Below are 14,954 nucleotides of genomic sequence, written 5' to 3'. Positions count from 1 at the left end.
AGAAGGCTGGGGCTTTAAAATGTTGTTAAAACTGGATGGCAAAATGAAGAAGAACGAGAGAGGGAAGTTGAGTAGTTGGAGCTGACAATGAACACACTAAGTTGCCCTGTAGATGCCAATCCCCTGGAATTCTAGCACAGCACACACAGTGGGGAAAAAAAAATCTCGAGTGGAAATTAACCACTGCACCGACTTCTGGTTTAGGGGGCGGCGTGGGGGCCTCACAGCGCCAGAGACCTGGGTCTGATTCCAACCTTGGGTGACTGCGGAGTTTGCCCATCCTCCCCATGTCCGCATGGGTTCCTCCGGGTGCTCCAGTTTCCTCCCACAGCCCAAAGATGTTTGGGTTAGGTGGATTGGCCTGCTAAATTGTCCCTTAATGTCCAAAGATGTGCAAAGTGGACAGGTGAGTAGACATGGGTAGAGTGCTCTTTCAAAGTTGCTGCAGACTTGAAAGGCCACCTTTTACACTGTAGGGCTTCTATGTATAGTTTAAAGTCAGATACCTGCCATTGTAGTTCACGTATTGCACCTTAAGCAGGATATGCCTGTACTTTAAAGTATGTTCTGATACTGTGTTTTCTGCTTCATGCCAATTGTGATGAATGAAATTTATCCAAATAGTGTTGCCTCTGTTCTCGTTTTAGTGCAGTTGTGTGCAGTGTACTTCTGCATACTGAGTCTGTTTTTTTGAAACACGCAGTTGCTTTGATCACCACCTCTGGGTTCGCAGCCGTCTTCAGTCTCGCCTCTCAATCCTCCCCCTTGCCGCTTCCCTCCGTGACCATTGTACTCATCACAAGCGTGGGCTCTTGGAGAGAGGCAGTGAGAGGGAATTGTCGAGGGAGTCAGGAAAAGGAAGTAGCAAGTGGGTGGTGAGTGCTAGGGAGTGAATGGGTCCAGGGAGGGTGGCTACAAGCTCAAGGCAGCGAAGGGAATTGGGGGAGGGAAGTGGCATGCAGAAGGGTCAGGGATGAAAGTTGAAAGAATAGTAAGAGTGGATTTTGGGCCAGTTTGTTTTTAATGTAAAAAAAAATTACTGATCAGGAATTTTATCCACACTTATTGTACACGCCTCTTATAGGAAATGAATTTTGTTTAGCATGTTTTTGTTTCACAGGCCGTTTTTTAGTGACACATGGAGTGCTAAATAAGGGGTAGCTGTATTTAAATGCAATACTGTCATAAACCAAGATGCTTTCTCTATGATAAGTGTTCATTCAGAACTTTGCAACCTGTCCCCTCACCTCTACCTTCCTCTAGCTTTGCACCACCCCTGGTATCAAACTTCGGCCATTTGTACATTCTCACTTGTTAGCCATGGCTAAACCTCTCGCCTTTGAGGCTGAAGATTCAAATCCCACTCCAGAGACTTGAGCTAAGTTCCAGCTGTCAGTTTTGTCCAGCACCGAGGAGTGCTGATTTTCAGATGACACATTCCAAGACCGCACCTTCCCTTCTGCACGGATGTTAGAAATGTCATGTCATGATTTGAGTAGCAGGAGAGATCTCGCTGGTGTCATACAAAATAGGAGCAAAGTTAGCCGTTCTGCCCCTCGAGCCAGCTCTGACATTCAATACGATCGTGTTTGTTTCAATTTCTACGTTCCCCATCTACCTCTGATAGTCTATGATTCCCTTGCCTGACAGCAATCTATCTACTTCTGCCTTTCAAATACTCAATTAGCCCGCTTCCACCACCTCCTGAGGCAGAGAATTCCAAAGTCGCATAATGCTCTGAAAGAAAAAAGCTTGTCCTCATCTCTGTCCTAAAAAGGTGACCTTGAATTTTAAAACAGCGCCTTCCAAGTTCTGGACTCACCCAGAAGAGGAAACATCCTTTATTTAATTTAAATATTTTTATTGGAGTATTTGTAAAATTTTGTAACAAAAACAGAAAAAGAACAATAAGCGTTAAACATTAATAGTGCAAAAATTCCCCGAACAGCTCTGTCTTCACAGACATTGAGAATTTACCCCCCCCCCCCCCCCCTCCCCCCCCCCGGAAAGCTGCTACTGCTGACATTTTAAGTTACATTTCCCCAAGAAAATCGACGAACGACTGCCACCTCCAGGAGAACCCTAACATTGACTCCCTCAAGGCAAACTTTATTTTCTCGAGGCTAAGAAACCCAGCCATGTCACTAACCCAAGTCTCTACACTCGGGTGGCTTCGAGTCCCTCCACATTAACAAGATCCGTCTCTGGGCTACCAGGGAGGCAAAGGCCAAGATGTCGGCCTCTTTCACTCCCTGGACTCCCGGGTCTTCTGACACCCCAAAGATCGCCACCTCTGGATGTGGCACCACCCGTGTTTCTAGCACCTTGGACACTGCCCTGGCAACCCCCTGCCAGAACCCTTCAAGCTTCAAACATATGGACATGGTTTGCCGGGCTCCCCTCGCACCTCTGTCTTCCACCCCAAAAAAGCTTGCTCATCCTCGCCGCCGTCATGTGTGCCCGGTGTACCACCTTAAACTATTAGACTGAGCCTGGCACATGACGAGGAGGAATTGACCCTACTTAGGGCTTCCGCCCACAGTCCCGGCTCTAACCCCCCTCCTAACTCCTCCTCCCACTTGCCTGTAAGCTCCTCCACCGGGTTTTCCTCCGCCTCCAACAGCACGTGGTAGATATCCGACACTTTCCCAATCCCCACCCAGGTACTGGACACTACATCTTGTATCCCCTGTGTCGGCAGCAGCGGGAAGGCCATCACCTGCTTCCTCAGGAAGACCCGCACTTGTAGATACCTAAAGCCGTTCCCTGGCGGCAATTTAAATTTGTCCTCCAGCGCCTGCAGGCTGGGATAGCTCCCATCTATAAACAGGTCACCCATCCTTTTGATACCTGCCCTCCGCCAGCTCTGGAACCCGTCATCCATCCTGCCCGGCAGGAACCTGTGGTTATTACATAATGGGGTCCAGACCGACGCACCTTCCACCCTCTTGTGTCTCCTCCACTGCCCCCAGATCTTCAATGTCGCCACCAACACCGGTCTTGTGGAGCAGCGGGCCGGTGAGAACTGCAGAGGTGCCATTACCAGCGCTCCCAAACTGGTGCCTTTGCATGACGCCATCTCCAACTGCTCCCATGCCAACCCCTCCCCCAATACCTACATCCTGATCTTGGCAACGTTGGCCGCCCAGTAGTAGTTGCAAAAGTTCGACAGCGCCAGCCCCCCCCCCCCCCCCCCCCCCCCCCCCCCGCCACTGCATTCCAGCAGCGCAATCTTTACTCGCGGGGTCTTTTTCGCCCATGCAAATCCCAAGGTGATCTTATTAACCCGCTTAAAAAAGGCCTGAGGGATGAAGATCGGAAGGCAAGAGGAAACATCCATTCCGACATACATCTTGCCCACTATTAAGACTCTTATGTGCTTCAGTCAAGTCACCCCTCATTCTTCTAAACTCCAGCGGAAACGAGCCCGACCTGTCCTCCTAAAGCAACCTGCTCATTCCAGGAATCAATCTAGTAAACGTCTTCTGAACCACCTCTAATGCTTTTATACCCGTTGTTATATCAGGAGACCAGAAATGCACTCAGTGTTTGAGATGCGGTCGCACCAATAAATGAAGGATAACATGTTGAATTCCCCTAAAGAATAGCATTCCAATTAGCCTTTTGTACCTGCGTACTAACTGTGACTCGTGTATTAGAATACCGAGATCCCTCTGCACCTTGGCATTCTGCAGTTTTCTCTTTAAGTAATACTCTGCTTGATAAACAACTTCACATTTTCCTGCATAATACTCCGTCTGCCAGATTGGTTGCCTGTTCACTCAACCTATCTATATCTGTCTGCAAAACCCTTATGTCTTCACAACATACTTTTCTCCTTATCTTTGTGTTGCCTGCAAATTTAGCTCCCAAACCTTCGCTCCCCTCATTCCAGTCAATGATGTCAATTGTAAAATTAATCTGGCCATCCCTCAACGAGTGTCAACTAACACAGACTATTTGGTCATTGCAGTTTGCTGGATCTTGTTGCACTCAGACCACAAGATATAGGAGCAAAATTAGGCAATTTGGCCCATCGAGTCTGCTTCCCAATTCAATCATCGCTGATATTTCTCATTCCCATTCTCCTGCCTTCTCCTCATAACCCCATATTCCCTTATTAATCAAGAACCTATCTGTCTCTGTCTTAAATACACTCAGTGACTTGGCCTCCACAGCCTTCTGTGGCAATCAGTTCCACCCTCTGGCTGAAGAAATTCTTCTGCATTTCAGTTTTAAAGGATTGTCCCTTCAGTCTGAGGCTGTGCGCTCGAGTTCCAGTCTGTCTTACCAGTGGAAACATCCTCTCCACGTCCACTCTATCCAGGCTTCTCAATATTCTGTAAATTTCAATGAGATCCCTCTTCATCCTTCTAAACTCCATCGATACAGACCGAGAGTCCTCAACTGCTCCTCATATGACAAGTCCTTCATTCTGGGGATCATTCTTTTGCACCTTCTCTGGACCCACTCCTTAGTTATGGGGCCCAAAACTGCCCTCAGTATTCCAAATGAGGTCTGACCAAAGCCTTGTACAACTTCAGCAGTACATCCCTGCACTTGTATTCTAGCACTCTCGACATAAATGCTAACATTGCATTTTGCCTTCCAAACTGCCAATTGAACCTGCATGTTAACCAGTGGACTCCCAAATCCCTTTGTGCTTCAGATTTCTGAAACTTTTCCCCATTTAGAAAATAGTTCATGCCTCCATTCTTCCTATCAAAGTACATAACCCGGCACTTTTTACATTATATTCCATCTACCATTTCTTTGCCCACTCTCCTAGTTCTTCTGCACGCTCCCCGCTTCCTCAACACTACCTGCCCCTCTACATATTTTTTTATCTTCTGCAAACTTAGCCCGCAGTTCCTTCTCCCAAATTTCACAAACATCCCCCACTTTTTCTCAAACCCCTCTGCAGAGCCCCTTCTTCCAGATCATTCATTTATATCGTCAATAGTTGTGATCCCAACAACACCGACACTGTGGAACATTGCGCGTCACTAACTGCCATCATGAAAAAGACCCCTTTATCCCCACACTCTGCCTTCTGCCAGTCAGCCAATCCTCTATCCATGCCAGTATCTTTTCCCTAATACCATGGGCTCATCTTATTTAACAACCTCTTGTACTGCACCTTGTCAGAGGCCTTCTGGAAATCCAAATAGATTATGTCTACTGGCTTTCCTTTGTCTAACTTCCTCCTTACCTCGAATTAAGAACAAAGAACAAATCTAGACCAACCGCCTGTATCCTTCTATACCCTATCTGTTCATGTGCCTATCCAGATAAGTCTTAAAGGTTGCTAACGTTACTGCCTCAACCACCTCACTTGGCAGTGCATTCCAGGCGACCACCATTCTCTGTGTAAAAACCTTCCTCGCACATCTTCACTGAACCTTTCCCCCCTCACCTTGAACCTGCGACCCCTTGCAATTGTCATTTCCACCCTGGAAAAAGCCTCCAACTGTTCACCCTATCGATACCCCTAATAATTTTATAAACTTCTGTCAGGTCGCCCCTCAGCCTCGTCTCTCTCTAGGGAGAACAATCCCAGTTTATTCAATCTCTCCTCATAGCTAATATCCTCCATACCAGGCAACGTCCCGGTAAATCTTTTCTGTACTCTCTCCAAACCCTCCATGTCCTTCTGGTAGTGCGACCAGAATTGGACACAGTATTTCAAATGTGGCCTAACCAACGTTCTATATAATTGTAACATAATTTTCGAGCTTTTGCACTTGATAGCCCGTCCTATGAAGGCAAGCATGCCATATGATTTATTTGCCACCATTTCCACCTGTGCTGCTACTTTTAAGGATCTGTGGACCTGCACACCCAGATCTCGCTGTCTCTATGCTCCTGATGGTTCTGCCATTTATTTTATCGCTCCCACCTGAATTGTATCTACCAGAATGCATCACCTCGCATTTGTTCGGGTTAAATCCCATCAGCCATTTCTCTACCCAATTTTGTAGCCTATCTATGTCTAGTTGTATTCTCTGACAATCTTCATCACGATCCGCAACTCCTGCAATCTTAGTATCATCCTTGCTAATCAGCCCTGCTATGTTTTCTTCCCAATCATTTATATATATTACAAAGAGCAGAGGTCCAAGAGCTGATCCCTGCAGAACACCACTAATTACAGACCTCCATTCGGAAAATCACCCTTTCACTGCACTCTGTCTTCTATGACCAAGCCAGTTCTGGATCCCCAAGGTTCTATCTTTGCCCCCTTCCCTGCCCGCTTCCTCAGCCTCCTACCACACCGTTCTCCTGAGCGAGTCCGTTTCATGAACATGTTGATTCATAGAATCCCAACAGTGCAGAAGGAGGCCAATTGGCCCATCGAGTCTGCACGTATCCTCCGAAAGAGCTCTGAAAAATGACATCCTGTTCTCTTCACCACTTCTCTCAACCCGTCACTGCTTTTACCCTCAGATTGTCAACTCCCACCCTCCCCTTTAAGAATCCTCCTTAAAAACCCACTGCTTTGAACAGGCTTTTGGCCAGTGTTCCTGAATGTCTGCTCCTTTGACTTTGTATCCACTGTATTTTCCTGTCGCATGCCTTGTGATGGGTTTTCCATGTAAAGGAGATCATTTTGAAGAGATAATTGCAATACCTGTAACACTGTGCCTTGATTACAGGATTCATACCAGGATACATTGGAATTTCTGCTGGCTGATCGAGACCTGTGTAAGATCTTCTGGAAGAACTGTGTTGAGTACCATACCTTTTTCAGACTCATGGACCAGCCCAAACCAAAGGCCAAATCTGTTTTATTCAGTAGGGGCTCCTCTTTCAGATACAGGTAGATGTTAACTATATTTTAATTGTTAACCGTCACAGCTATTGTTAATCAGCTGGTTTATAGAAATTAGTCATGTGGGATGTGGCTGATTTACCAACACTATTTAAATGATCATGTTGTTGACTAGCTTGCTGCTGCTATTATAGATTTCCAAGGATTGGTTTCTGTCACATCCAAGAACAATGCCTGAATCTGCCAAGCTTAATGTTAAGATGTATAAAGAAACTAAGGCAATCATTTGCCATATACAGTACATATGTAGGTCAACCTACTCACTGAACATTCGTCAAAGTGAAACAGTGTTCGGAAATCCATTTCACATTTGCCAGAGATGACTACTTTTGTTGCCATTCAGCTCATAAAACCTATCCCACTCTTAACCCTGGCTGGAGCCCTTGCTTCCCAACGTCACTCTCTGGCCTCACTCCACCACAACATCATTCTCCTTCTCCATCCTCTCCAGCCTGCCTCCTCCCTGCCGCCACTCAACAGCCTGCCTCTTCCCCAGCACCATTCTCCGGCCTGCCTCCCCGCTGTTACTCTCCGCCTGCCTCCTCCCTGGCCTTATTCTCCGGCCTGCCTCCTCCCCGGTGCCACTCTCTGGCCTGCCTCCCAGCTGTCACTGTCCGGCCTGCCTCCTCCTTGGCACCACTCTCTGGCCAGCCACTCGCTGTCACTCTCCGGCCTGCCTCCTCGCTGTCACTCTCCTCCTGCCTCCTCCCCAGCGCTACTCTCCAGCCTGCCTCCTGTGCTTCCTTCCTTCCCTCTGTTCTTCCAGTATCTGTTCCCCCCCCCCCCCCCCACCCCCAGTGGGAGAATCGCCGGGGTCGCCGTGAATCCTGCCCCCGCCATCCACCCAATCCCCCCCCCCATCCTCCCAAAACCGACCCGGCGTGAGTCGCGCCGCCTGCCTCGGAGAATGGCGGGGTCCGGCGCGGCTCAATGGCTGCCGGGGGCGCCCGAGTTCTCCGGCCCGCGGTGGGCCGAAGTCCTGCCCGCCTGTAGCCAGTGCCGCCGGTGTAAATCAGAGTAGGTCCCTTACCGGCGGGACCTGGCGTCTCGGGCGGGCTCCGGGGTTCCTGGGGGGTCGCGGGGGGATCTTGCCCTGGGAGGTGCCCCCACGGTGGTCTGGCCCGCGGTCGGGACCCGCCAATCTGTGCCGTGGGGGCACTCTATTCCTTCCGCATCGGCCGTTGTGGTCCTCCGCGATGGCTGATGTGGACGTGAATCCCTGTGCGCATGCACAGGGATGACGCCAGCATGCTCTGGCGCTCCCGCGCTCGCACCGACCGCGATGGCCCTTCAGCGCCGGCTGGCGGGGCACTAACCACTCTGGGGCGGGCCTAGCCCCTGAAGGTGCGGAGGATTCGCACGTTTGGGGCGGCCCGCGCCGGAGTGGTTCACGTCACTCCGTCCCGCTCTGCCGGGTACGGGGAAATCCCGGCCCCTGTCTCTGTTTCTGAACTGAAGGCTATGGGCTCCATCTTGTGGCAGTAAGTAGTTTGTGCAGGTTGTCCCAGGATTCCAGCAGCTTCCTGCACTGACCCAACACCACCTACTCGATAGAGCCTGGTCAATCTAAAATTATTAATTTGTGTAATTAAAAAAAAATTAAATGATGTTTTATTTCTTTTATATGTAACGATTTTTAAAAAAATATTTTATCTCGCAATGCACAGTCCTGCACACGTACAGTGTAGTATTTCAACCTTTACATTGCCTTTTCCAGAAACGAAGGCAATCGTTTGCCCTATACAGTAGATATGCAGGTCAACCTGCTGATGAAACCTAACTCTGGTTTTAACATTGATTTCCCTGGAATCCATGATTCATTTAAAATCCTTTCATTTATAGTTGTGATATTCAGAAATGCTAAATGCGAGATTACAGTGTCTCTAGTATGTGCCGTGTCCCAATGATGCAATTGTATTTATGGCACTGGAGATTTTAGTCATGTTTGCTTCAGAGTGAAATTCTAACTAATAAAAATAGAATCTGGACTGAAACAAAGATGGGTGATTTGGGCATCTGTACCTTCTGTTTCTATTTTGAATCTAAAACTGAAAGAATGCAAATTATTGTTTTCATGGCATGAGGTAACCCAATTTGCTCAACGCCAATTAAATATTTTTGAAGACTCACCATTCTAATGTAGAAAAATGCAGCAGTCAAATGTGCCCAACAAGGCCCCATAAAACTCAGTGAGCTTAGTTACCAGACAGTGATATTGGTTGCAAAATCAATTTTGGCCAGGACGCCAAGGGAACTCTCCATAGAACCATAGAGTTTGTACATAGTAGAAGGAGGCCATTTGTCCCATTGAAACCCATCTGCTTCGACCCTCTGAAAGAGCACCATACCTATGCCCACTCCCCTGCCCTAATCCCTTAACGTCACCTAATCTGTACATCCCAGGACACTTAAAGGGCAGTTTTAGCATGGCAAATTCACCTAACCTGCACATCGTTGGACCGTGTGTAGAAACCGGAGAAAACGCACGCAGACACAGGGCCATAATTGGCCCCAGGTCCCTGGCACTGAGAGCCAGCAGTGCTAAGCAGTGTGCCATTCACATCTCCCCTATCTGAATATTGCTATGCAATTTTTTGTGCCCATCTGAGAAGGCAGTCAAAGTGTTAGTTTTGATGTCTCAATTTGTTAATATAGATCATAAAAAATTGAAGTGTTGATCCCTGTGGCACTAGTTATAGTTTGCCAATCTGAAAATGATCCATTTATCCCAACTCTGTTTCCTGTTTGTTGGCCAATCCTCTATCCATGCTAAGAGATCACTCCAATACCATAAGCACTATTACCAGCGCCATAATAACCTCAATATGACACCTTGTGTTAGAAGGTGCACTAAATCCAAGTGCACAAATCTAATGGTTCCCCTTAATCCACCCTGCTTGTTACATCCACAAAGAATTCTAATAAATTTGTCAAAAACAATTTCCTTTTTGCAAAACCATGTTGACTCTGCCTGGCTGTATCATGATCTTGTAAACATCCTGCTACTGCCTCCTTCATAATGGAATGGGTTACTGATTGTTTACTGACTGAATTACAGTATTGGGTATGGATGATTGCCAGAGAACTTGAAAATGGCCATGTAAAACTTTAAAAAAAAAAAAAATGAAACGTAGCTTATCTAGGTAATCATGAGATAGTTAATTTGACACCTATAATAGAAAGTGTAGACAGTTAAGTATCTGTCAGTCGCAGGAGATGCCACAAACCCCCATCCTCATCGAGGAGCCCAATATGTGGGTGCAAAAGACGAGACGGAAACGTTTGGAACCAGCGTCAGGTGGAAGTGCCAATTGGATATAACGTTCTGGCATTCAGCTCAGGTCCCCAACATCACTGATGCCAGTCTTTAGCCTCTTCCTTTCACGTGACGCGAAGAAACAGTTGTATGGCTGGGACACGGTAAATACTATGGCCCCAGACAGCGTCTCGCTTTAGTGTTGAAGATGGCTGCAGAAGTTTTTGCACTCTGGGCAAGCTATTCCCAAACAGCTTCAAAACTGGCATCAACCAACAATGTGGAAGATTGCCCAGTTATGTCTTGTCCACAACAAGCAGGACAAATCTAATCTGGCCAATTATGCTGTTAAATTACATCCAATCATCAGGAAATGGGTGTTGACACTATTAGTGACACTGACCCACCAATAACTTGTTTGTTGATGCCTCAGTTTGGGTTCTGTCAGACTTCATTGCAGCCCTAGTCCAAATGTAGATAAAGGAGTTGGTTTCAAGAAGCGAGATGACATCAAGGCAGCATTTGACTGAACGAGGATCCCTAGAAAAATGAAGTCCTTGGGAATCGAGGGGAAAACTCTGATTGTAGCTTTACCCAGTACAACGGAAAGCGGCTGTCATTGTTGGAGGCCAATCACATCTCAGCCGTGAGCTATTGTTGCAGGAGTTCCTTAGGACAGTGTCTTCAGCCGCCCTCCTCTATGACCTTCCCTCCATCAAATGATCAGCCGTTCTTTCTACTTCCACTTTCTGCTGTAGATGTTAACTTAACTCCTTCAAATTAGCTGTACCATTTTCCGGTTCTCTGACAATCATCCGTACTGAATTGGGATTGTTCACTGATGATTGCAGTGTACAGATCTGTTTGTAATCTCAGATAATGAAGCATGCCATATCTGCATGAAGCAAGGCCGAGGTGAAGTTCAGAGCTGGGCTGATGAGTGGCAAACAACTTTCTGCCAGGCAATGATCATCATTCTTTGACATTCAATGGGATTACCATAATCGGATCCTGCACCTCTAACACCAAGCAGCCATCGATGACCAGGAGACTTAGCTGGATTAGTCACATATATGCGATGCCTTCCAGAGGGAATTTTGTGGCAAGTGGCTCGTCTCCCAATTCCCCTAGGGCTCTGCAGCACCTACATGGCACAAATCGCCTTGGAACGACTTTCCAAGGCTTCCTCAACAACACCTCTAAAACCTGTGGTCTCTACGACTGAGAAGGGGAGGGGTAGTTGTTGATGGAAACAATGTCACTTGGCCAGAGCCAGCTATTAATGGTGGTGGACAGTTAAATAACTTACTGGAGGAGGAGGAGGCTCTACAAATATCCCCATCCTCAATGATGGGGGAGTCCAGCACATGTGCAAAGCATAAGGCATTTGCAACAATCGTCATGGAGTGGATGATCCATCTCGGTCCCCACCGGAGATTCCCAGCGTCAGAGATACTAGTCTTCAGTCAATTCGATTCACTCCATGTGAAGTGAAGAAACGGCTGAAGGCCCTGGATACTGCAAAGGCTATGGGCCCTGACAATATTCCAGCAATAGTACTGAAGGTTTGTGCTCCAGAACTACTTGTGCCTGTAGTCAAGCTGTTCCAGTACAATACAATGCTGGCATTTTCCTGGCAATGTGGAAAATTGCCCTGTTATGTCCAGAACACAAGAAACAGGACAAATCCAACCCAACAGTCTATTCTCTATATCATCAATAAAATGATGGATGGGGTCACTAACAGTGCTAAAGTGGCACTTGCTTAGCAATAACCTCACTGACGCACAGTTTGGGTTCTGCCAGTGTCACTCAGCTCCTGACCTGGTTACAGCCTTGGTTCAAACATGGAAAAAAGAGCTGAGGGTCCAGAGGTGAGGTAAGTGTGATTGCTCTTGACATGAAGGCCACATGTGACCAAGTGTGGCATCCAGGGGGAAATCCCCTGCTGGTTGGAGTCATACTGGCACAAAGGAAGATGGTTGTGGTGGTTGAGGTCAGTCGTGTCATCTCCAGGAGTTCATTCGGGGTGTCGTAGGCCCAATCATGTTCAGCTGCTTCATCAATGATCTTCCTTCCATCATAAGGCCAGAAGTGGGGATGTTCGCTGATGATCGTGACTGCACAATGTTCAGCACCATTCTCAACTCCTTACGTATTCAAGCTGTCCATGTCCAAATACAGCAAGACCGGGACAATATCCAGGTTTGGGCAGACAAGTGGCAAGTATCATTCATGGCACTGAAGTACCAGGTAATAACACCAGAGAATCTAACCATCTCTCACTGGCATTGCCATTGCTGAATCCCTCACCAGCATCCTGAGGGTTGCCATTGATCAGAAACGTAACTGGACTAGCCATATAAATAGTGTGGCTAGAAGAGCAGGCAGGAGGTCAGGAATCCTGTGGTGAATAACTCACCGCCCTATATGTCAGGTATATGTCAGGAGTACACTAACTTTTAGAGCATTGCTCCTCCTCCAGGTGAATCATTCACCTGAGGAAGGAGCAGTGCTCCGAAAGCTAGTAATGCGAAACAAACCTGTTGGACTTTACCTTTCATCAGAACACCCTTGCAAATTTTTATCTCATCAATTATTTATCCAATTACCATTCTTTGAAAGTTAGCATTGAAACTGTTGCCGCCACCCTTTCAAGTAGAACATTCCAAATCATTAATATTCACTGCATAAAAATAACTTGTTGCCTTTTACCCAACTCGTCTCTCACTTTTGCCAATTACCTTTATGTCCATGTCATCTTGTTACTGATCCTCCTAATTTCTCTCCACCTGCACCGTCAAAAATCCTCCAGTTTAAACAACTCTATCAGTAATTCAACTGGTAAATAAAGGATGGGATATTCTGAAGCAGAATGTTTCCACTTGTTGAAGTTCTGGAATGAGGGATTTTTAAGTACAAAAGATTAGAAAAGGTGATGGGAGAAACCTTTCAAGGTTACGAAGCTGTGAAATTCGCTTCTGGATTGGCCTTTGAGGGAGAAACTGTTACTGTTCAAGATTAGATTAGATTGAAAAGGTGGGTGATAGATGAGGGGATGAAAGGATATAGTATTAGGGCAACCCTGTGTAGCTAAATCTTGTTTGCTGGCTTGCACGTTAAATGCCATCACAGACTGAGCTGACTGGCTGTTTTCATGCTGTACTTCTGTTACTGTGAGAACCATTATCGTTGGCCACAAACAGTGTCTTTGAATCAATAAATACGAGCAGAAGATCTTAATAATGCCGTGTTCATGCATGAAAAGGAAGTTTTGTAAGAACTTTATTGTGCAATTGATTGTTTTGTGTGGGGGTGGGCAGTGCTGAACCTGGCCCCTCTCTATACTTTCAGCAGTGCCTCTAAGATCAAGAATTTGTCATTCTACAGTCACAGCGTGGCCATTTATAGCAAAGTGCTTTAAACCATTGGCATTCCTGACCATGGGAACACATTAAATCTGAATGCTAGTGTAAGAGAGTCGCCATCATTAATCTCCTGCATTTTCCTTTGCAGTGGAAGGACACAGAAGCAGCTTGTCGACTACATGCGAGAGAGTGTGATTAAGACTACTCCTTATCAGAGGTATTTAGTGTTTATGTTTGCAAGGTAGCATTGATTTATTGCTTGTCTGCCTCCCTTTTCGTCTCCAAGATGATATTTCTGCTAAAGCTGAATTCCACTGTATGTAAACAGTAAACATTTAGTAAATGTTTTTGTAAGAATGTGGCTAAGTTTTTGCTTAGACGGTTGTTTTAGGATCCATACTAGGGCTGATATTAGTACAGAGTCTCCTACACATCTTACAGCGGAAGCTGACCTGCTAAAACTAGTATCCCTCCAAGTATCAGCCTCTCACCTCATTACCTCTAAGCCAATGAAGTAGGGATCACAACTGCTCATCACATTATCTTTCACTTTCCCAATGGCAACTAGGGTTGGGTAACAAATGCTGACACTTGCATGCCATGAATGAATTTTAAGAAATTAACATTTGTTGCTTCTCAGCCCAACTTTCAAAAATACTTCTTTGTTTTGGTCATGTGTTCGCTGATGGTGATCCCACTGATCCATCGATTTATTTTTCCTCCACATTTAAGTAATGTATGTACATTACAAACAAATAATCCCACCACCACCAGTGATTGCAGACATGGGGCACCCACTTGCCAACTCCTTTTTATGGCAATACATTTAATCCATACCTAGAAACTTGCCTATCCATTTTCTTCCCTCACCACCACACCCCACCCCATTCCATCATATCCATCCTGATGGGCCAATTCTTAAATAGCGACACTTAAGGGGCGATGCTCAAGTCCACATTCAGCTGTGTTTTCACCAGACCTGTTTTTTCTCTCTCAAAAATCATAACATATAGTCTGGGGTGAAGATTTTATATCTAGTTATTCTAGCCACCCACCACCAAATGTATTATCTACTTTTTCCACCTCTTCTTGGCTCCTAATCTGGAAGCTGAGCAGTTCTCTAAATCACTCCCCCCATCTCCACAATCAGTGCAGCTGCAAAGGCGCTGTATCATCAACCTTCTCTGGTGGACAATCCCTGTTCTGCCTGGTGAGGGGAAGACCTTTTATGCTAGTCTCTAATCTTGCTGTAGGCTTCTGAATTTTGTACTTTTAGTTTCTTGTTCAATGCTCATTTTTAAGTAACTTCATTCAACATTATCTGTAACTCTCATTATTTTAAAAACCTCCGCCTGTCTCTTCTCCAGAGTTGCAGTGAATGCGCTTGGCACTGTCCTCATTACTTGAAGCTGCACTGTCTGTCTTCCACATTTCTTCACGTAATCTATGATTCCCTTTATGCCTCGTATTTTACCCTCTAGTGCTGCAGGGACAATCC

At 46.3% G+C, this 14,954-nt stretch overlaps 1 protein-coding gene across 1 annotated transcript in view; it reads left to right on the top strand.

Moving 5' to 3' along the window:
* Positions 1-14,954, top strand: part of farp2 (FERM, RhoGEF and pleckstrin domain protein 2) — a 228,832-nt gene that overhangs the window by 107,809 nt on the left and 106,069 nt on the right. The window contains 2 exon segments of the mRNA XM_038816227.1: positions 6,657-6,820; positions 13,605-13,673. Coding sequence (XP_038672155.1) covers positions 6,657-6,820; positions 13,605-13,673 — 233 coding nt within the window.

This window comes from Scyliorhinus canicula, chromosome 13 (genome assembly GCF_902713615.1).
Source record: "Scyliorhinus canicula chromosome 13, sScyCan1.1, whole genome shotgun sequence".
In the NCBI taxonomy this organism is placed as follows: domain Eukaryota; kingdom Metazoa; phylum Chordata; class Chondrichthyes; order Carcharhiniformes; family Scyliorhinidae; genus Scyliorhinus; species Scyliorhinus canicula.
Note: the sequence above shows the minus strand (reverse complement) of the source record. Positions and strands in the feature narration are given on the sequence as shown.